The following is a 23,184-nucleotide window of genomic DNA, read 5'->3' as shown; positions in this document are numbered from 1 at the left end:
AGATTTCCTTGTAAGGAATTGTACCTGTTAGTGCTAGCGGAAACCGTTGGTATTAGAAAAAAAATCCCCTTCCGGTATCCCTTGTCGTACGCGTATTATGCTTATTTTAAAGAAACCTTGTGTACTTTATTACTAATAACGCTTGTAACGTATTAAACAGAGTTGTTCTTGCACAACATTGTTCTAGCCTTTTAAGTCTGTAAGCATGGTATTGAGTCACCTACCGAATGAAAGAATTAAGCGGTACACTGATTCTTATAGCACTTTCAGGGGCACGTTTTTTGGACTAGTCTTTGTACATAACGAGATTTAGACCTTTTAAATTTATTTTAATTCAACTACTCTGGTGTGAAGCAAAATGGTTAAAGTGACAAATGTCCCCGTGGCTGAGGTGTGACCAAAAAAGGACCGTTTCGAAGAGAATCGTGGCTGTATTTCAACCCTTTCCCCGACTTGGATGGACTTCTTTGGGACCGAATACTATCATTGTTTAATCGTCTGTTGCGGTTCCTTGAAGGTTCGGGGAGATTTACATGTCGACTTTGTCTTCCCGTCCTCACCGACGTAACAAAACCGTTATAGCCACTTCGATTACAACAAAAGCAAGACAGTAGAATCTTCTTAAAGGTCTTTCGCATTTCTGTATTTCGATAAGCGTAAACCAGCGGGTTTACCATACTGTTTGAATAGTGCATCCACTTTACAAATCGAATCAGTCTTAGAATATCAGGGTAAGGAGGCAAGCAGGGTAGACAAAACTCCGCAACTAAATTGACAACGAAGAAAGGGAGCCATGCAATGATGAACAATCCCGTAATGACGGCAATAGTTGCCGCTATCTTTGTCTCATTTTGAGCACGTCTGTTGCAATTGGCTGCTTCTTCTGGATGGACCCTTGCGCGCTGAGTTCCTCTCGCTGTCTGGAAGATGATCGCATAGACGGTCAGTATCACCAAAGCGGGGATGACAAAGCACGTTGTGACAAGAATGACACTGTAGGGTTTCTGCCACTTGTTATGCTGCACGGGATACAGACCAGCTATAATGAATGCAAAGACCCACGCTGCTGTTATCATGGCGTAATAGATCCACATAGAATAAGAGCGGTGGTTGAGAGGGCGAGTAATGGCCAAATAGCGCTCAATGCTGATAGCTGTGAGTTGCAAAACCGAAGCAGAGCCTGTGAATATGTCTACCGTGGAATAGAACGTCAGCATCTCTGTGCTATATCCGCAGGTTCGATACTGCTGGCAGTACGAGAAATAAATCCATAATGGGATCGACATCAAGCCGACTAAGAGGTCAGATACGGCCAGTCCAACTAGGAATGTGTTGTTGATAGTTCTCAGTCTTTGGTATGAGCTGACGGCTATGATAACGAGCATGTTGCCCAGAATTATTAGCAACGCTAACAATACATAAACTACAGTAGAAACAATTATTTCTACCCCGTCGTGCGGCAAAGTCGAAGCAACGCTTGACGATGATGTACTAGGCGGCAAAACCAAGGTTGAATTATTGCTCATTTCTTTTAAAAATTGTGAAATCTTGCTTTAAACCTCAAATCCCAGCCATGAGATGTTTGTTTTCACCTACAAGAAAAAATACAGTTGGATCAAGGACAATGTATAATTTATGAAAATATTGATTTATATCTAATGCAGAGATACTGATCTCTTATACTCTTGAGAATTGGTCACAAAAAAAAACAGTTAACACACATAATCTTCCTTGAAAAGTTTTTGTTAATTAGCGAAGGCTTATATTATAAAACAATTAACGAACCTTCTAATCCGGCTGTACATAATGCATTGAAAAGATAATAGACAAACTTGTATGGAAGCTACAAGCTATATAGCGAATAAACTGAGTAGAAGAAATTTTCAGTAAATAATTGAATTTTATATGCTGATCAAATTCATGGTTCACTCAGGTCAGCAGTACTTAGCTGTAATACGAAGCATTTCAATCTCTCTTTGTTTAAGGACTTGTTGATCTTTGCTTTGATAATACTGGTTTGAACAATGGGAACGAGAAAAATTAATGCCTTTGTTACCAAGAGAGAATAATTTATTTATCTATTTATTATTCTCTCTTGTGTTGCTTAGAGACCATTTGTCTGTAAAACTGAGTCTTTTATTAAATGTTTTGCGTTTAAAGCAGCTTTGAGATCGAATTTTCTGCGTTTGCTCCTACAATTTGCGTTTTTTCAATCATAATTTTTATTTTTTATTATTAATTTTTTTTTTTTTTCATCATAATGTTAAACGGAACATAAAAATATCCGACAGATTTCCATTGCATAACATGCACCTTGTGCCAGTTCATCATACAGTGAAAACCCGTGAGTAACAACCTACATTTTCTGGAGCTAGCCTAAACAGGTTCTTACTTAAATGGTAGTTAACACAATTTTAGGAATATAATCTGTTCATGTTATCCTTCCGCAGCATAATTAAAAATATATAAAACTGTTCTAGTGAGGCCTTAAACTGCTGTTTAAAAGTAAAAACTAAAATCCAAGCTTTCGCCGATCAACGCCATCATCCCTGATGATGCCGTGGATCGGCGAAAGCTTGGATTTTAGTTTTTACTTTTTAAACAGCAGTTTAAGGTCTCACTAGAACAGTTTTATATATTTACAATTTGAGGCTATTTAGGTTCTTAAATAGACTGCATAATATGCTGATTTATTGCTACAATACAACAATATTAACCTCTTGCACTTTATTTTTTATTACATCAATAAATTCGCACTTATTTGCACGGCAATGCCATTTCTCCAAACAGGATTCTTGCACAGCTTTACAGCTGCATTTCACTAATATGATTTTAAAAAATAAGAACCTGTTTTTCATGTTCTAGGCTAAACAGGTTCTTGTTTATAGCGGGTATAAATGGCAAATTTTAGGCTAACAGGTTCTTAATTGTCAGTTTCTTACTCGCGGGTTTTTACTGTACCGCATTTTCCTGATTAAACCCAGGGCCCCGAATAAGCGCCGGGTCGAAAATAGGAAGCTGTAAATATACAGTGGAACCTCGAAATAACGAAGGGCCAAGGGACTGGCAAAGTATGATCGCTATAACAAGGTTTCGTTATATCGAGGTCCTTTTTCATATATTTTACTATTACTGGGGTAAAGAAAATCGTTCGTTATACCGAGGACTTCGTTATATAAAGGTTCGGTAAATCGAGGTTCCACTGTACCTCTCATGTTGTTCAGACATTTATAGTGGTGTAAAGGCAAGATACAACGCTGGTAGCAAGGGGTCACGGGAAGGACAAAAAACAGGAGCCTTCCCTTGTGCCTTTGCGTTTTTGAAGCTTTCCCATGATCCTCTGGCTGCGACTACCGTCGAAAATCCTAAGAAGCACCTGGGTACGTGTCAGCCCAAGTTAAGAAGAGGGATAAGACGAGTTAAACAACTGTGTGAGGACATTTGTACCAGTCGCCCGACAAATGTTTTCCCCATAAGGTTATGTAGTACCCATGTTATTCATCTTTTTAAAATGTGACTACTTTTTGTGGTCTCTGTGGTAAAATACAGTGGTTATTCTTCTTGTTGTTTTGCCGATGATGGTCAGTGCAGCTTTCCTAGACATCGCGGCAACATGGAGAATGATAAGAGATCCTTGAAAACAGTAAACCACACACGGCGAAAGGCAAAACCCATTAACTCTTGATATTAGTAAATAATGATCTAACAAGGTGCTACATGTAATAACCGAAGCGTCTGCTTGCGCAAAATCAAAAGGAAAACAGTTGAACATTCAGCAATTTGAGAAATCAAACGAAAGCAAGGAAAGATAACTAAAGGTAACTGTTTAGTACGTGCGTTTCTGCGCGCGGGTTTCCGCCGAGATGTCAAGGAAGCCGTTAAAGGACAAAGCCTAGCGGGCAGAACCAGTTTCGGCACGAAAAGTAGATACACATTTTAAATGAAAACACGATGTGAATAGGTCCGAACTAAGCATAGTATCTGCAACAAAATTCAGCGTTTTCAAATGAAATAGGCGTGGACTCTTGCACGCCAAGTAGTCAAAAGAGGAAGTCGTGGCCCAAAGGTTTGAACTCGATCGACCGTTCATTTTAATGAACGGTCGATCATTAAAACGGTTTAATGAACGGTCGATCATTAAAATGTACAATCAGCACTTCAACCCGGATACAAGATAGATAACATCTTTAAAAAAATTGATAAACGTGCGGATACTAGACGGCAGCTTTTAACGAATTATGGAAAGCGCGCGAATGCTTGAATGTAAGGTAAAAAGTAAGGAATAAAATAGCTAAATAATGAACTCATACAAAAACCTTTGTTGAAAGAATCAGTAGAATTTTGTCTTTATAATGGCATTAAATTATTAGCTATTATTGTCTACGTCATTAGTCATAGAAGTATGCCTTGACTCAAGAGATGGACAAGAGTTATTTACCTCGTGGAATGACCCTCATATTACAGCAACATTCATCTTATTTACGTTTGTTTAATTGTTTGCCTTGAAAGGAAAGTTGCCCAGCCCTCAAAACTCAGACTTTTTTACAAGTGAACATAAATAACATGCTTCACTTTACACATTTCATTTGAAGAAAGTTAGGTTGTGAAATGTTACTTTGACCATGCGAAAACAACATCAAATGAACATCACAATTCAAACACACCCCTTTGACACGTATACCTAGTACTGACGCTGATCCAGAGTAAAACTGTAAAAATAACATTTGAGGCTTGTAGCCTTAGCAGGTCTGACTGGATACTGCTAACAGACTTTGTTAAACTACAATGAATTCCACGGAAAATATATAATACTGACTTGGTTATCACTTATGCAAAGCAGCTAGTTGAAACTGATAGCATGTAGATCTTCCTTTCATTCGGCTGGTGTAATTAAGAGGCCGGCATAAAAGGGGCGGTGAGATTAACTGAACGTCCTAGGAGTTTTGGAAAAATTGAATGGAGGCTTTTCGTCATGAAACAGCTTTCATGTGTTGAAAGAATTAACGGTGAATGTCATGTGCAAGGCTTTTTTTTCTTTCTTTTTTTTTTCGGTTCAAATCATCTGTAGAGATCGATCAGTGGCCTTTGTATCTTACATAATAAGTTACATAATAACGTTTAATAAGTAGTTCATCACAAATTAATCACTTACAGTTTGCTTTGTGTATATATTCTTCACTTTTCCTAGCTGTCCCATCTTTCACTTCGTACATAAAACACTTGTGATGTTACTGACTCGTCACTGATTATAAATTAAGTTGGGAGCAGTCAAGCCAAAACATATGGCCATATTTTATGCTGAAGGACAGAGACTTCTGCGTGTTTATTATTTTAAGCTACAGATTAAGAGTGCGTTAAGTTGTGGACGTGTTATCTGTCAAAATCAAAACGGCTTGGATACCATACTAAAATTAGATCTTAAAATATATGAACTGGCATGAATTTTTCGATAATGGCCATTAGTTCCACAAACTATCAATAGCCGGGGTCTTTGATTTTTCAACGACATGGTCATGAAACACCGTTATACAAAAAGTTGTCCACCGAATTTGTACCCTTTATTTATCTCCAGCGCGGTCGGTTCGCCGACATTTTTAAAATATTGCAAATGTCGAGCAAGATATCATACCGCGTATGAACCCCTCTTCTCCGTTTTCTTTTGATTTTTTTTTCCGTTTGATTTCCGGTTTGACTTGTGTGTTAAGGCGAAAGGCCACAAAAAGGACCTCGGCAGAAAAAACGGCCGAGACAACATCACAACTAGTTATACTTGTCTTGTCTATGTAGTTGACCCGGTATACCTCAGACATGTTCTTAGAAGACTAGAATTGAGCATTAAACCGGGTGCAGCAAAATCTGTGTTTGGTCCCAGACTTACTCCTTGAAGCCTACATGTGTACTCCTTCTCGGTCCACTTGTTTCGAGCTGGAGGCAAGGAAAGCGTTTCTCTTTGTCCACGGCAATAAACAGATTTTTTTTTTACAACGTGAGCAGTACAGTAAAAGCTGACAAACTGTGAAATTCGGCAGCGATTTTTGCTTTTTTATCCGGGATGGTTTAGAGAAAATAGTTATTAAGTTCATTAACCTTTGTTCTGACCTCGAGTAGAACAGCTTTTTTTCTTTTTTTTTTTCTAGCGGTGGATCTTCGTATACCTGTTAGTGCATGTTAAAGTACTTACCGACTATGGGTTATTTTCTAAAAAAAAAAAAAATTGACATGATAAAGTCAAACCCTCCTGATAAAAAAAACTTTCCACATAATTTTACGGTTATGTACTTATATCCGTGCGTTGTTGGACTTTTAATCCGGATCGAATGACCGGTAATCACTTTTGTTCAAAAACAGGGAAAAAAGGTTAAATTTTTAACAGAGTCGTTCTGATATATCGAAGCAAAACCCTTGTTCAGTTTCTTTTGAGACCTTTTATAACGTCTCTAAAGTTTAATCAAAAAACGTTATTGTCTAGTTCATTGTCTTTTGTCCACTATTACCGAAACAGATTTTCCACCCGGTTCAAAAATTGGAAACTTCCCACACACCAATATACGGTACTGAACTGTTTTCCGTGCCGAATATTAGTCTCTTACAGTGTAATCCGTATTGAGTTACCTGTAATCTCTACTGCAAAGCGAAGTTTGTTCCAGTACCGTTGTGAGTAACGTTTAAACGTTATGTTGTTTTGGTCACTTTGATACGTCTCAACAACACTGACCACTTCGATGACATTTAATGTATCAGTAAACTTTTCTTCAAGTTCTGTTTTCCTTATCTTATTCTTGTGACTAGAAAGAAGCAATCTAAGAGTGCAGAAGCAAACAAACATTGGTCGGCGCGACGCCTCAGTGCAATCGATGCTTTCAAGATTGCTTCCATTCTCCTTGGAGACTCTTTGTCGGAGAAAACCGTTTGCGTGACTTAGTTATAGTATGTATAAAAATGTTTTACCTTCCTTATCTTAAAAGATCGCAGAAACCGGATCAGTCCATTTTCATGTTTTTCGTTTCCTCTAAGGGTTTATAACAGAGCAATAGATAACAAGTTTTCAAGAAAACGTTTTCAGTTCTAAAAGTAGAATAAAAGAGTATAAATAAAACCCTTGGCATCTGCATCCTTCACAATTTGGAGAGTGCTTTTCAACTGAACTGACTCTCATCGATCATGAAATATCCTTTCACCTTCTAAAAACAACACACTTGAAAAACACCCTCGTAACACGTACTCCGAGTCTTAGATCAAAGTTTAATGAAGCCTATAGCTTGATGGGCCCTGGCAGGACTGCAAACAAGTTTTTCTAACCATTTTGCAAATAGATTCCATGTTGCCGCTTGTATATGCAGTGTATATAGTGTACTCGTGGAATACTATGCGCTCTGTGATTGGTTGTTTCCCATAATCGGTCAGATTAGAATACTGAAAAGGCGTCACAAAAATGTTTAGAAAAACGTTGGACCATTTGCGAGATTATTCCGATTAAAACCAGCGAATGCCTCGAAAACCTTTAATGAGGAGCTATCTACAAGTATTAAAAAACAGGAAACCCACACAAAACACTTTAATGGTAATCAATCCCATTTGCAACACTCCCTTTATTTTGCCAGTTCGATTCCTCCTTTTAAGTGAACGTAAAAATAATTCCCAAACTCATTGATTTACGTAATCGGTTTGAAGAAAACAAAGATATCACCATCGAATCAGACTGCCATCGAATGAAGATCGATTGCAATCGGATACTAATTTGCCAAATTACCATAAAAGGTTTGCGATCTTTAGCTAGGAATTTTCAAGAATTCTTGTTCATTTGCCAAGCTCTAGAATGTCAAAAAAGTTCAAAGCCGAAGTTCAAAAAATGGGTTTTGCAACCAACTTCTTCGGTCTCTGGATATCGGATGGAAACACTTTGACTCGAGTCAGCGGTATAACGTACGGGTATATAACGTACGTATACGGTACGTTAATTCACAAATTTCGGTTCAATTCCTACTAGGAACAATCAAGTTTAGCTACTGTTAAACAAAACCGCGTTTTATGCCATATATTCATTCTGCCAAACGCTATTATCTAATCATTGTTATCGCGGTGAACAGTTCAGTTCACAAAAGCAGGAAAAGAGGCCTCTGTTAGCGGGTATGTGAGTGTAGACTAGGAAAGCAATCATCTCCTTAAAGTAACCCACTTAGGAAGAGATCTATGGAGGTCCCGAATGATTTCTTAAACCGGGGCCTTAGTTAGATGTTGAAAATATCCCATGGTTACTTAGTCTTACCTATAATTGGCTCTGTAATTATCAAGGAAGGGTCTTCCTAACACCTTTTGTAATCACTGCATCGCTATAATTCAGGTTTCCAGATACTTTAACGTGAAATATAATGTTAAGGGTCGCATCATTCCTTTTAATGTATTCGTGATTCGTGATGCGTGAACGTTAAAGAACATTCGTGATGCGTGAAATGGGCACCAATGTTTCTGCAAAGAGGTATGGGGCGCCCTGATTATTATAATTACAGCGCCACATAACCTATTTATAAGTGAACGTAAAATCAGATTGAATAATGTTGAACAAACTAATTGCATACATCAGGAAAACAGATAACTCCAGAAAACTGAGTGACGTACATCCTGGATTTTTCAATTAAAATAAATTATCTTTTGAATCTGTTTTCTGCGAAATTGATTGACAAATTGTATGGGATTTTTCTGCGCGGTTCGATCTAAGAGATTATAGTTAGTTTCTATATTTTCTCAGCTTTACGGAGGGCCCGACAATTCAAAATAAATTAATAAAACTGACGTGATCTTTTATCGTTCGTGACTGCTCGCTGGAAGGATTTAAATGGGCCGCATTTGACATAAAAAAGATTAACTTAAAAAAAATCAAAACACGATTTTTTTTTGTCTTTGCACATGCGCAGTAATAAAACATGAATTGCTTCTATTCTTAAGCATTTCTTTATTTTTTGGCAAAGGTTTTCTGTATTTTACTAAACTGCTTAAGTGTAAAAGAAAACGAAAATTATTAAATAGCTTTTAGTGGCTCGGAGTATTAACACTTGAAATTAATCCTAGTAAACTGACACAACAGGCCGGACGGCAGCAATGCATTAAAAGTGTTTCTTCCAAAACGTGTCATTTTAAACTCCTTCTATTTCGGAAGGAGCCACGTAAACATTCTAGAAAAAAAACATTACCCTTTGTTAGCGTAAAATAATATCAGTTGTTCAAATGAATGGGAGTAAAGCCAGTTCTGTAGATAAGAACCAGTAACTTCAGCTTATTCATCACACTCCGTTTTGTTCTTCTCAAAGAATATTGTTTTGTTATGATGATTTCTTCCATGCTTAAGTGTCAGATATTTTTCTATTATTTATTCTTCTTTTATTTGTGCGGTCATAAGTCGAGAAACAGTGTTCGAATTTCACAGTAAATTGATGAATAGCGAGAAAGGACTTGACAACCTCTATCCTTATCATAACTTTCTAGAACCCACTATTTACTTTTTCACACTAAAACAATTGTTTTTGTTTGTTTTTGAGCCAGTGTTTACGATCAACACGCGAGCTTTATAGCAATTTTGTTTCAAATAAAAGCTTTTAATGAGCAGCAAAAGTGTCTCCACGCATGTCTCTCTTAGATAACCTGTCTTCTGCTTTAAACAACAAAGTACAGTAAGTCACGCGCGCGCCTTCAAAAAAGGATCAACTCGATTTTTCTTATTTTCCTTAGCAAAGAAGTTTATAAAAAATTAGCTAGCTATGGGTTTACATAGTCAAAAAAAAACCCGGGAGAATATCATAAACTGTTGTAAAAGGTGCAGCCTCGATTATATACCTATCTTTCTAGACCGTAAAAAATTAACTCAGTATTACACGTCAAAAGCCTGTACCTTGAAATCGAGGTGCTGCAGTGCACGGTTATAGACTTCTTGTGATTTATAACTTGTTCGAACAACAGAAACAAGCTTAGAAATTTAAAAGCACTTTTCCAAACAAGGTTGCCTTCTTGCAACCCAAAAAGGCTGATTTTCGATTGAAGATAGAAGCGTCTTCTGTTGATAACCTGTTTGTGGAACCAAGCTCGTACAACATTGAAAATGACACATAAGCGCTCGTTTTCACATAGGCTATAAGGTCGGTATTTACTTAGGGAACAAAGATTTTAATTTATTTTCCGGCAAAAGTATGGAATTAATAACGTAAAAATTAAGAATCTGCGATAGCCTTTTTGTTAACAGTTTGAATGCTAATAATGCTAGAAAGGAAAAATAGACGAAAACCGCGACGCTTTTCGAAAAAAAAAAAAATTAAACAAAAAATAAGTTATCATGAAAAGAAAACAGAGTTTTCTAAATTTTGAAAAGTGCTATTCACTAGTAAAAGATCCTGAATTTACATTTTACATCTATTGCTGAGTAAACAAAGAATCAGCATTTAAGATTACTTAAGGAGTAACCTGCCAACAAAAGAAGTAGAAGCTGACGATTATAAAGGTATAACAAAATATAAATTATTTTGTTCATTAGACACTCGTATACGAAGTCAGGTGCGAGTGAGGGACGTACATTAATTAGTCCTTGCTCGCTAAGAGGAACCATTGTTTTTTTGTTTTTGTTTTATTTTGGTTTGTTTTTTTAATATTAATGTTTCTTTCTTAGAGTAGATTTATAATGTAGAAATTGTAGATGAAGAGCCTCACTTTGTTGGATACTCATCTGCAATAAATAATAATAATAATAATTATTATTATTATTATTATTATGTAAAATTTAGCACAGGGATTTTCCCTGGGGAGAAATATCCAGTCAAGTCTCATCCCGAGACCTCAGACTTCCAGCACCTTCCTGAGGATATGTGCCGATCCGAGGAGTGCCGACTTTTGCATCGTTCTTGTTCGGTTTTTAATTCCTAGTTGCTCCAAGTGGCCTGCCACCTTATTATTATAATAATAATAATAATAATAATAATAATAATTATTATTATTATTATTATTATTATTATTATTATTATTATTATTATTATTATTATTAAGCTTGTAATAAGGGAGGTTTGGACCAAATGTCCCTGTATCAAAGTTTTCATTTATGTTGTGTATAACTGCAACTTTTATCCATGATTACTCCCTCAAAAACTGTTTCTTTACCTGATCAGATATTTTGGCCACCTATTACGAGTTGAATATTATGATTTATATGTTTCTAGTTTGGCATTGTTTTCAGATTTCATGAGAACGTGCCAGTTAACTTAAAAGCAAATTGACAACTTATTTAGGTCAGTGTTCATTATGTTATCAAAGTCGCCTTTATCTCTGTGAGCGGACAGAAAAGATTCCGAAAACATTGGCATCATCAGTAAATAAGATCAGTTGTAATAATGAAGATGTTGATTATATCGTTGATGTAAACAGAACTGAAAGGTCATAGAATACGACTGTGGGGAACGCCACACACTGCAGTATTGGCATGAGAAGATAAATGTTCGGTGTAATCTATACAAACTGAAGTCTGTTAGAGAAATAGTTCTTTATCCATAAAAGAGCAAAGCCACGCATGCCATAATGTTCAAAAAAAGGGATGATTAACTGCATCAATAACTTTCGAGAGATCTAAGACGATGTGAGCCGCTAGTTCACCACGATCCAAATCAGACGAAATTTTATCATACAAATTAATCAAGGCAAGCGTCGCAGAGTGGTTTTCAGTCTTGAAACCGAACTGGTTATCACAGAGAAAATGCAAGCGATTATAAATGACTCTCTAGAAATATGGAAACGTCGATAGGTAGAACCAAGATGGCCGGCCTATAGTTGGTGATAGAATAGTGACTGGTCATCAGCTTTAAAGAGATATTAGATACTATTTGTAGAAACATTAGTGACATTTAGAATGTCATTTCTTTACAACCCAATGAACTTTCCAAAATTGAGTACCCTTTCAAAATTGCTGGCTTGTTATGTCAAAAGAGAAATCAATTTTGCTGTCAATTTTATGACGTCCCCCACTAGGGGTTATACACTCTTTCCAGTGCTTAGTGTTGGTTGCATTTTTCTTTCAAATACTGAATGGATGTTTTATTTTTATTTTAAATTTATATTTCTCTTTCTCATTGCTGTACTTCGTTTACCACACTGAAACAGCAGGTGGTTGCAGAGATGAATAATTCGTATCAGGTTTGACGTCATTTAATGCTGACTCATAATACGGCTATTATAAAACTCTCTATGCTGATTAATTGTTTCAAAAAACAGAGATATACCTCCATTCTTTCTTTCTTACTACAGCTTAAAAAAGACTTCGAATTGCTTATTGTTTTAGCTTTAATATTCCCTCCCTTGTTTAAAAAAAACCATTTAAGATTTAACTCAATAATAAAGAGAATTCAAGTACGTTAAACGTTGTGGAGAAGAATCTGGAGAAAAAGATTCTAAATGAAAGTGCGTGGCATTGCATGAATTCGCCAAAGGCAATGTCCATTGTAACTAAAAAGCCATCTCTAAATAACGAGACAAAAAAAGTCTAATAAGGCTAGCTCAATCAGAGCAGGTACAGTTAAAACAATATCCTTGACAATCTGAAAATTACAAATTCAGAAAAAATAGAAAAGTCGAATTTCCTAAGAACACCTGTTAAATTCTCTGACTGTTTATTTTGATAAATACGTCTTCTCAAGGAAGGATAATGTAAGTGTGTATATAGAGTGCTTAAATGTTTTCAAATAATTATTTTACATTTTTGCATTGTCGGGAAAAGATGTCATACGGTGAAAACTAAGTCCAGGCGAAAGCTTCCTGAATAAGAATAGTATCATTATATAACATCCGTATGGAGTGGTCGATTTGTACACTCTTCCTACGGAATATCCTAAGATTAAACTGAGTCTTTTCATGCTCAAAATGAATTATCGAGACAGGAATTGTAAACTTTGGCTTTTATGTTCAGTTCTTAAATGTTTTTGGTTTAGTTTACTTACTATCTTGCAGAGTGTTCATTCAGACGAAACCTCTCCCGCCATAACAGGCGGCGGTTTGAAAGTTGATTGAAGAGTTTGTTAAAGCGGCCGCGTTTGTAAGTTGGAGAGTGGCACCCTATCAAAATAGCGAAAGTTTGGTTTGATTTGATTTGGTTTGGTCTGACTTAATATTCCTTCATTTTTACCATTTGGGACTTATATGGAATGCAGCATTTCTTTTTATAACTGCTGTAGCATTTTTGAAGCTTAATCTTCTGTAAACATGTCAAAAGTTTTCAAATGCCGAAGTCAAATATTGAAGCAAACGAATATTTATTGATTATATTAAACAAACAACTCGCATACCAGTGTCAATATATTTTCCATAACATACTTTTCTCTTAGACTAATATATTCAATCCGAAACTACACACGGACTAGTGTATATAGGGCATTCATGCACTTATAATTATAGCTCTATTTATGCATATACTCAAATACATGTATACTTTCCAATTATACTTTTTACAACGGAACGACTTGGTTATCACTAGGATCAGTCAGTCGGAGAAAAGGCTCAGAATAGTTTATACATATATAACAACTGTTTTCTTTTTGTTCCTTTTCTTCTGTCTCACTTTAATTTTTTCATCAAGAACGTTTTTAGCCCTTTTAAAAGAGTTATTGTTCTCAGAACAAGAATTACATCTGTTCAGACCATTAGCTTGCACGTTCTCCGTGGCGGACTGCTTCAGAGGATGTTTGGCATGGCGTTTGGATGACAAGTTTCTTGTCCACGATCTCGCGAGATCACATGGAAATATTTTGCCCGCAATTTTTGCGAGAGTCGCCCGCATCTCCCGATTTCTGTAAGCGTATATATAAGGGTTGATAGCGCTACTTGAGTACTGTAGAAATTTGAAAAATTTCACAAGGTGCAACAGAGCAGCACCAGACGGCAGACATGTCATGCAGAAGGTTGCAATCACGGTCACAGAAAAGAAGGGCAACCATGCAGCTAAAAATAGACCAGTGATGACCGCTACTGTAATGGCGACGTTCAGCTCTTTAATGGCTACACCCGGTGTGGTCCCGCAACGCTGAGAATCCGAGCAACTCGACAGTCTTCTTCGTGCTTGAAACCGTGTAACTTTGAAAATATAACAGTAGCACGACACAATTATCACAAACGGGAAGAAAAAGCAAAAAGCAAATAATGCCACTGTGTAAGCTTGTCTCCAGAGCTCTGTTCTTACTTGCAAGGGCTGCAGAACAGCCATAACTGTGGCGCAAAGCCACGCCAATGCTAATATCATGCTGTAGACCCACTGAGGCATTTTGCGATGAATTAAAGGCCATTTCATGGAAAAGAAACGCTCAATTGCGATGGCCGTCAGTTGCAAAATCGAGGCACAACCAGCAAAGACATCAAAGCTTATATAGACTGTGTACGTTGAAAAACAGTAGCCGGCCATGATATTTTCATGTGATACGATAAACGTCCAGAAGGGTAATGCAAACGTTCCCACTAGTATGTCACTGGCAGCCAGGCCAACAATAAAAATATTCGTTGTGGTCCTTAACCTGGTGTTGGAGACAAACGCAGCAATTACAGACCCATTTCCCATCACGGTTAAAGGTATAAGCAGTGCATAACATGAAACAATGGCGATGGAAACCGCAGATGTTGAGAAAAGTGCAGAGTTCTTGCACGGATCGCCATGGCTGGAATTCGTCGACAGATCTCGAGAAGAAAGGTTCTGAATGCTCGAGTTGTTTTCAAGTGCGGCCATTAAAATGGCTATCTGTATAAACACAGGTCTTTTAAGTAGTGACGCTATAAAATATTCCTTTCGTCCGCAAAAGCTCTAGAAGAATCACCTGGTAACCAACCAAACAAAGACGAGATGTTTTGGTAGACCAGTATTATTGGGAACACTTTGGGTATAACTTTTCATGATATTTCCCTGTCCGCTTTACCTTAACTTGCTTCAAAAGGTCGGCAGCTAGTGAGATTGAAACGCATGAAAGAGCAAGTCATGCAGATTCTCGAAATTCTTGTGTCAGGTTCTAAGATGATGACGAAAAAGAACATTCACACACACAAAAAATTAATTCAAATAAGTTCTAGGTTTTTCAAATATCGGAAACAGAACCCTAAAAGAGTACTGCTGAAGAGGTTTTATTCAAATTGTCGCACCAGAGGATTTTATTTTAGGGGCCTTTATAAGCTTTTTTTGCTTGTTTTTAGTGAGTGCGTGGGCTGAGCTAGCACGGTCAATTTGAAGCTTTTTAATATTACAAAAGACACCTTATCACAGTATTTTATTTAAACTAATTAGGTAATTAAAAAACGCTTCATAGTGTTGGTTGCATAACAAATTTAGTGCGGACAGAACCGTTTGACCTGCAACTTCAGAGGTCGGGATTCCACTCTTTGAAAATTGAAAGACCAGTACTTAACCATTCCCTATTCGAAGACGTGAAAGAAGCGACCTGTTTTAGTAACGTTGCTCTTATGCTTGTGTCTGGCTTAAAGCATCAGCCATTTGAAAATAATCAGTATTAAAAAAGCAAAGTTATAGGCACATTCGTCTGTTACGGTTCGATTTTAAAATAAGCTGAAATTTTGAGTCCATTATAGATAGTCAAATTTAATGGTCATAACATCTCTTGCTTATCGCAAAAAATGAAGACAAAAAAGAAAACCTCGAAGATCATTATATATAGCTATTATCTTAAATCATAATACACTTGTCCCTGGAATGTAATCTTTTTTTTTTTTTACAGAAAAGAAAAGGAACCATTATGATAACCTAAAGCTCTAAGACTTATTCCGGAGCTTATATAGGTCTTAAACACACGCTAAATCGCGGTCCGTTGAAATTTGCAGAGGATATAGATAAGTTAACTTGTCTCTTTCCTAGAAAGTGCAAAACAAAAACGAAAAAACAACAACAACAAAAAACCACCTATTTGTCATTACCCTTTAAATTAATGCGACATTAAAATCAATACCTAGTTTATTTTAGAATTGCCGGGTGATTTCTCGAGCGCTCATTGATCGCGAGCTGTGGCCTATGAAAGTCAGTATAGACTAAGAAATAAGGTAATAACAGCGCAATCTTACTTTGTACTAATCTCGTGCCCAGGTATCACTCTGTTTTACACTGTTTTTTTCCCTTGACCGTGGGAGATCTGGGTGCGAGATTAACTTTGTACCTCCCGACCAGATATGCAAGGCAAAAGAAAACACTGAACTTTCCCGGTCTTTCCCGCTACCTTATTTGGTGAATACATGTTTTATTTATTCCACTGATTTTTCCCGTCTATTTCTCCCATAAAAGTTCAACATAAACTAATCATCGTGAATCTAAACGAAATAGTACACTGTATCAGTAAACCTTTTGTTCTCATAACTATACTTCACTTTAACTTTTGTGTGCATGTATTTATGGAAAACAACAAATTAAACTGAAAAAAACTAACTGATGATCTGGATAATATGATGAACGCTTTTACTTGGAGAAAATTTAGAGACGCTACTTGGCCGGGACATTTGAATTTGAAAGGTAACTGATAATGAAAGAATTTAGGACCTTGGAAGTACTTAGTGGGGTGAAAGAGCCCCCTTTCTATAGAACTAAAAGTTTTGGGGCCCAAAACATTTAGTGAGTGATAGAAAGGCATATCAATCATCATTATAATCAAAAGCTGCAGTCCTTCCAAAAGCTACTGCTGACCGAGCTCGTTTATTAAGCTTTTTTTTTGAAGGAGTCCATAGAAGTTTATTGATTTCGATAGAAATAACAAATTTAAAATTAAATTCAAACATACATGTCGATACGAACGATGATGCTCTGCTCGCATATAGCTTGGCTAATCGAGGCGGGCAGAGGAAAACATGAAGTAATTTACTAGGAAGAAATTATGAAAAGGAGAAGAAACAGAAGATAGATCTATATAAAGGACAAGAAGATAGACTGAAGTTATTACGATACAACGTTTCAAATTACAAACTCATTTTACATAATTTTCATATCATCTTGCTTAGTGTATTATAAGTAAAGTAGGTGTGTCAACATAAGTATCCTCCAATTCCGAAAGGCGTAAAAGGAGCTGATGTAAAGAAGCCTTAAATTTGTGTTTAGGGAGTACTCGGATTCTTGCACCAAATCTGGAAAATGAATATTTTAAATGATTTGTCCTGAAATATTCAACGTAAAGACTACCAGTCTCTGAAAACCTAGTATTGTAGATATGCACTACTTGTGTAGGTTCAAGCCCGAGAATAAGTTAGAAATATTTTCCGAAAACAGTTGTTAGAGACGTCATGCATAATAGTACAAACTGGGATCGTATGAGATCCTGTATGGAGCAAAGTAAATTAAACGAACAGCGCATTTTGCAAAATTAATAGTTTGTCCAAGGTTGTTTGAGCAGCTTGCTCGAACATACGCTTAGTAAATATATATGATCCATATAAAGCTCGTATAGACTCAAAGAAGACACTGGCAAAATTTAGATCTTTCTTAGTTATCACCATGAAGTACCATCTTCACATTGCTGTTCGGAGCAGTTTTCAGAGCTTGACAGAGCGCGAGTCACATAAAAGACCTCGTCAGTTTAAAAAGGCGTTGCTCTCCATACTTAGAAAGAGCGCCGCCCAGTGTATGGGTGGACTTAGTTTCAGTTTCAATAGGGGACGTAAGTGGTTTTCTTTGTCCTACTTTCAGGCGAAGATAAAGTAAGTGTGTGTGTGTGTGTGTGTGTGTGTGTCGGGGGAGGGGGGGGCACATTTTGCTCTACTCTCTCCTCCCTTTTTAGCAATGTTACCTTTGTTTTCCAAAAAAAAATTAATTTTAAAAGTGTCATTCACGCTTTCCTCGCCAGCGATGGTGAGCTTGCTCGCAGGCTGGGCTGGGTAATGATTATTTTTGCAGAGAGTTTTGTAAATGAAACTTTAGCCTAAGCGGATTGTGTCGCTTACACAAGCAGGTTCGAAATCAATTTCACCTACTATATATATTGGTTTATTACCGCGTTCGGATTAGCTTAGTTGGAAGAGCCCTTGACTGCAGAGCGGGAGGTCGCGGGTTCACTTCCCGGCGCCGGACCAATACTCAGGGTCTTAAAATAGCTTTGAAATGAAGGTACTCCCTTTGCACTGCAAGCTGCCAGACCTTCGCGTGGCTCGAATGACCACGTAAAATGGCGGTCCCGTCTCCAGTTGGAGATTAGCCTAGTGTCCTAAATTAGTACTTTCGTGCTAAATACATTCTTGACACTCAAAATAAAAGTGCTTGTAAAGAGTATTTGTGAATTTACCCGGACAACCGCGCATTAGACTGCCTGGTTTCCGGATTTATCGAAAAAAAAAATAAACAAAAAAATGCAAATAAAAGCAGCAATTTGATCTTACATAAGCAGCTCAAGCTGAACTTAAACGAAGGTTTTTCTTTCAAACCAAACTACATGAAATTTGTTTTGTTTTAGGATTGGGTTATCGCTGGTTTGGATGTAGACATAAAACAGAAAAAAAGGGCATTGTTTTTAATTTATTTTTTGTTGTGCTTATGCATTTTACGTTGACTTAAACGTTGACCTGTGTCACCAAAGCCGGTTACCGGCTTTGATGACATGGCTAAAACGAACAAGGGTGTGGCAAGGGTACGGGGGGAGAGGTTAGACTTGAAAAAATGCTATAATGCGATAAATTCTGCACTATGGAATAGAAATCTGTCTATTTTTATTAAGCTAAACGGGATTCAGAAAGTAAGCAGACCAAGGTTCGTTATAAGGAATAGCTAGAAAACAGACAAACTTAAAGCAAGGGGCACAAATAAACCAACCTACGGCCATATCACCCGGGCAGTGGCAGCCATGGACAGCTGTTTCGCTCTTATTGGAGCTCATCAGCATGGCATAGCCGTCCGACCTCTGTAGGGACAACGCCGTCTTCAGAGACCCGGCGAAACAGCTGTCCATCGCTGCCTCTGCCCGGGTGATATGGCTGTGTGCATGCGTGAGGTACTGGCCGGGCCGTGGGTTCGTGTATGTGTGCCCCTTGCTTTAAGTTTGTCCTACAATACAGAGCAGCTTCGCTTCCAACAGAGCCCATTCGATGGAGGAGTCAGAGAACATTTATCGCTTTCGACGAAGGAGAACGCAACCCTATTGCAATCGATTTTCCTGTACATTTTCCATGCAGCCAAAAGAAAGACAAGAAACGTGCAGTTATGGGTACTCTTATCTAGTACATATCTGTCCCTGCTTTAGTGAGGGCCAGTTCTGCCGGTTCAACTACCAGAAACTAGTTACTTTAGCCAATCATTTAGCATCGCGGTCTCTCCTTCGATCGAACGTACCTGCCAAATCAGAGATATAACTACCGGGGGTTATTTTAACTTCAAATCCGGGCTTCTAGACAAACATGAAGCTTTCCTTTGATAGCATATGCCAAAATTAACCTTACCTTCACCGTTTTGCGTTATTAGTACCATGTATGCCCACATTGAACATACGAGTTAAACCTTTTGATCTCAGTTCTAAGTATTTTTTTTCATATTGTATAACCGTTAATTACTTCGGAAGATCTATGTTGGAACAAACTTTACCCTTTTTAGTTTGTATGCTTCAGCAGTCAGTTTCACAAAGCTCATCGAAAGTCTGTAGAAGTATTCAGACTGTGTTCGACGATCTCAGCACTGTTCTCATACATTCTCTCGAACGGCTACCGCTACCTTGCCCGCCGGAATGTTAGTTTCAAAGCGAAACGAAAATAGAGCCTGATCTCAGGTCATGACGGACTCTTTAGAAGATCTTTCTGGTTAGCAAAACAAAATGACCAGAGGAAATTGCAGATTTGCGCGTAGTATAAATAATGCGACAAAGTGAGCTACCTTTAAAATTAATTTCCATGCATTTTTTACGGCAGCAATATGCACTGTTGTATCATGAATCAGTAAATAAAAACGTCGCTGAAAAGTTTTAGTCTTATCTAATTTGTTTAAAAAAGCAATCTGTCCTAACCCCCCTGTTCACTTTTTTTCACAACGTTTCGACTAACATAATTCAAAACAAAGCAATATTTCGAACATTATAGTTTCACCATTATATCCGGTGTCAAAAAAGAAACAACAACAATAAGATAGTTAATCACGATCACTGTCGAACTATGAAACCCCTGGTCGTAAGAAAAAGGTGGTCATACATTGCGTGGCGTTCTAAACAAGAAAATGAATAAGCGTCCCGGTGGGGTGGGGGGATCAGCGTTTATGCGTTTGGGTATTTCGAAAGCAGGCGATGACATGTATTTCGAATGTATTTGTAGTCGAATTCGTTGAATAAAGCGTGTAACCATTTGCTAATGGTTGGAAGTAATTCAATTCGGTGACCGTTTTATTCAGAAATTGTGGATTCGGTAATTAAATCGAAAGGGTGAGTGCGTTCGTTATATCCAGGGTGACCGCCATATACAGTTCAACTTTACAGAACATATAATGCAAAATGTCCGGTGACCGTTATTGTACAGGGTGACCGCTATATACGGTGCCGTTATATTCTATACTGGTTTCACTATACGTAACGGTACCCAGCTGTTTAAAAGCCGCAGATTATCCCAAACTCGGGGTTAAAATTTAAACAGAGTTCCTCTTTCAGTCTTTGTTCAAGAGCCTTTTCCCTGAGTTGATTTTGACCACTTGTTTTGGAGCATTCATTCATCAGATTGCGTCCGGATTGTGAGCAAAAAAATTTACAGGGATTTGCTACAAACATCCAGATCTGAATTCAAATTTCGCGTTAAACCTGTTTTAAACAACCCAGCCCGGATTAATGATTTAATGATAATGCTTGAGGCATGTGGGAAAAGCTAGGAGAAATATCAAACGCGATTTCGTGAAACATAGTTTACATATTATGAAATTTTACTTTGCACACCTATCAGGACCACTTCACCGTAGAATGCTCAAAGTGAATGTCGATGGATTCAAAATTGAGCCACGTACACAGTCACACCTTATCTTCCCGAAGAGATCATTGCGCTGAAGGCGATCACACTCTCATTAAAATAATTGTGGGGAAAAAACCCTCATATTTCTGTTCATTGACCCCAGCCGCATCTACTTAATTTCGAGCACCGTTCACTGATCTCCTGTGAAGAGAGTCCGAAAGCCCGTATGTGGCAAACTGATGCACTCGGCATGAAGAGGATGAATGTGTGAGAGAAACATCCGTATCAATCTTTTTTCTTCATAACAGAAGACCAGTTAAATAATGGCAAATGCAAATCACCGCATAGTTTTACCCCAAGCATTTCTGGGCAAAATGCTTCGTCAAATTTGCATTGCTTGCATTCGAGTATTTTTCCTAACTTAGCAACTCAGGGAATTCGTTAATTGTACGACTTCATAACTCTGCAGTTCCAAAGAGGGGGTTTGTGGTGACATCTTCGGATGTGAAGTAAACATGCATGATGGCTATTCCGCTACTGTCGTTTTCACATACCTTCCAATCTTTTTTCCGCAGCTAACTTCACTCTCATTATCGATTATCTTCAGCGGCTGGAACATATTTGGCCCTCGGAAAGTCCAAACGACCTGAGATGCTTTCAACAAAAAAAGTTAAATTGGTTACTTCATAATTAACCCACAGACAATAATATGTGACCCAGGATATGACCAGAATATCTTCTTTCCTCATAGTGTCAATTATCAAGACAGTTAAATAAGAAAATGGTCCATTGTAACCATTCAAATAAAACCTCTTTAGTGATAAATTAAACCTCTTCCTAATTTTTCTTTTATTTTAGAGAATTTGTCTTTATTTCTTTATACGTTTCCTATTTTGTTTCTCTTGGGAGTTGAAGGGTTGTTTTTCAACGTTTTTTTTCCTTAATCTCAAGAATGGGCCATTTACGTAATAATCACGCCCGAGGGTCGAAATACCCCAATTCGCATTGTTTTGTTTCAATCGCAAAAACCGAAAATTTCCGAAAAAAAAAACGTATTGACTTATACAAGGGCGGCGGTTCGTGTTGCTCTTTCAGATACAAGATTGCCGCCTAATATTCCAACATATTTAAAAATAAGAATTGCGGATTAGGTACATGCGGAGCAGGAGAGCGTGAGCACGAACTTCATTTTTCAAAAGACAGTAGGCGGCTGTCAAGTTAGTCAAATAATTCAAGAATGTACGACATTATGTTGTCAAGTGAGTAACGGGTGGGACTTCGACCGCTCTATCTGTTTTATCATGTTTTATTACGCCACAGCGGGACAAGGGATCCGGAAAAACGATCGTGATTTACACGGTTCAAAATACTCAATTTCAAGGGAAAAATTAATTCTACAACCAAATACGGCATATCTTCGTCAGTTTTAATCGACTATCACGCAGAGGACAATTCACAACTGAACTAGCGATTTGTTATAGAATTTTTCTCGATCGATCTCTGGGTTAACAAAGGACGAAATTATGTAATATTTACCTCATGAGCGATGACACAGCACAATCAGGATGATTCTTGTTTGTCCAATGTAACTATTGTTATTTCTTCTGTGGCGTTATCGCTATTAATTTCGATCAGTATTAATTGTTGACTTTATCTCGATGCTTTTGCCAAACTGTAAATTCTTAGTTTCATGTAAACAAAGCTTATGCTGTTGTTGTGATGGAGCGACTCTCTCTTTATGTAAACCAAAGCATGGGTCGATTAGAGTCACCCACCTTCCCCTCCCTCAATTTCTATTACCAGTGAAACTTTCACGCGCGACCAACGCCCGTGATCGTGAGTGACCACTCCAAGAAACTTAGGGGAAGTATGGGTACTGAGGTGTGTCAAAGCACAGGTCAATTGGAGTCACCCACCTTCCCCTCCCTCAATTTCTATTACCAGTGAAACTTTCACGCGCGACCAACGTTCGTGATCGTGAGTGACCACCCCGGTCTGACTAATATGAGGGGAAGTTTGGGTACTGAGGCCTTCAAATCCTGAACCTCTTTAATATTCCCTCTAAAGTGGCTTCCCATCTCTTTCCTTAACTAATACAGAGCTATGAGTGCAACTTTTTTCAGGTACTGTTTGGCGAGATTAAAATTTTCACATACACTCATTGTTAGTCCGAGAGATTCGTACGATTTGACGTTTTCTGATTAATTTGCGCCATATCTAAACGCATGGGAGTTTAAGGATTTGCCACAGTTTTTAAAAATCATAACTTTTGTTTTATCTAAGTTAACA

The 23,184-nt window shown here is 37.6% G+C and overlaps 2 protein-coding genes across 5 annotated transcripts; both read right to left on the bottom strand.

Moving 5' to 3' along the window:
* Positions 1-26: 26 nt before the first annotated feature.
* Positions 27-22,665, bottom strand: LOC140942583 (octopamine receptor beta-2R-like). 4 transcript variants are annotated; one of them, XM_073391504.1, is made up of 3 exons: positions 22,432-22,665; positions 21,450-21,549; positions 27-1,592 (listed from the first exon to the last, which is right to left on the bottom strand). In XM_073391504.1, the coding sequence occupies exon 3, from the start codon at positions 1,524-1,526 to the stop codon at positions 363-365; it is 1,164 nt and encodes a 387-aa protein (XP_073247605.1). In that variant the 5' UTR covers positions 1,527-1,592; positions 21,450-21,549; positions 22,432-22,665; the 3' UTR covers positions 27-362. The 4 variants fall into 4 exon arrangements, with proteins under 4 accessions (XP_073247605.1, XP_073247606.1, XP_073247604.1 ...); XM_073391505.1 differs by lacking the exons at positions 21,450-21,549; positions 22,432-22,665 and adding an exon at positions 8,267-8,482; XM_073391503.1 differs by lacking the exons at positions 21,450-21,549; positions 22,432-22,665 and adding an exon at positions 5,153-5,663.
* On the bottom strand, positions 13,160-14,937 carry LOC140942581 (histamine H2 receptor-like). The gene has a single exon (XM_073391501.1). The coding sequence runs from the start codon at positions 14,732-14,734 to the stop codon at positions 13,529-13,531; it is 1,206 nt and encodes a 401-aa protein (XP_073247602.1). The 5' UTR covers positions 14,735-14,937; the 3' UTR covers positions 13,160-13,528.
* Positions 22,666-23,184: the final 519 nt, after the last annotated feature.

Source organism: Porites lutea, chromosome 7, assembly GCF_958299795.1.
Source record: "Porites lutea chromosome 7, jaPorLute2.1, whole genome shotgun sequence".
In the NCBI taxonomy this organism is placed as follows: domain Eukaryota; kingdom Metazoa; phylum Cnidaria; class Anthozoa; order Scleractinia; family Poritidae; genus Porites; species Porites lutea.
The sequence above is the reverse complement of the archived record's forward strand: the minus strand, read 5'-3'. Positions and strand labels throughout refer to the sequence as shown.

Coding starts and splice junctions, on each gene's coding strand:
- LOC140942583 (XM_073391504.1), bottom strand. CDS start 1,526: ATGAGCAATAATTCAACCTTGGTTTTGCCGCCTAGTACATCATCGTCA.
- LOC140942581 (XM_073391501.1), bottom strand. CDS start 14,734: ATGGCCGCACTTGAAAACAACTCGAGCATTCAGAACCTTTCTTCTCGA.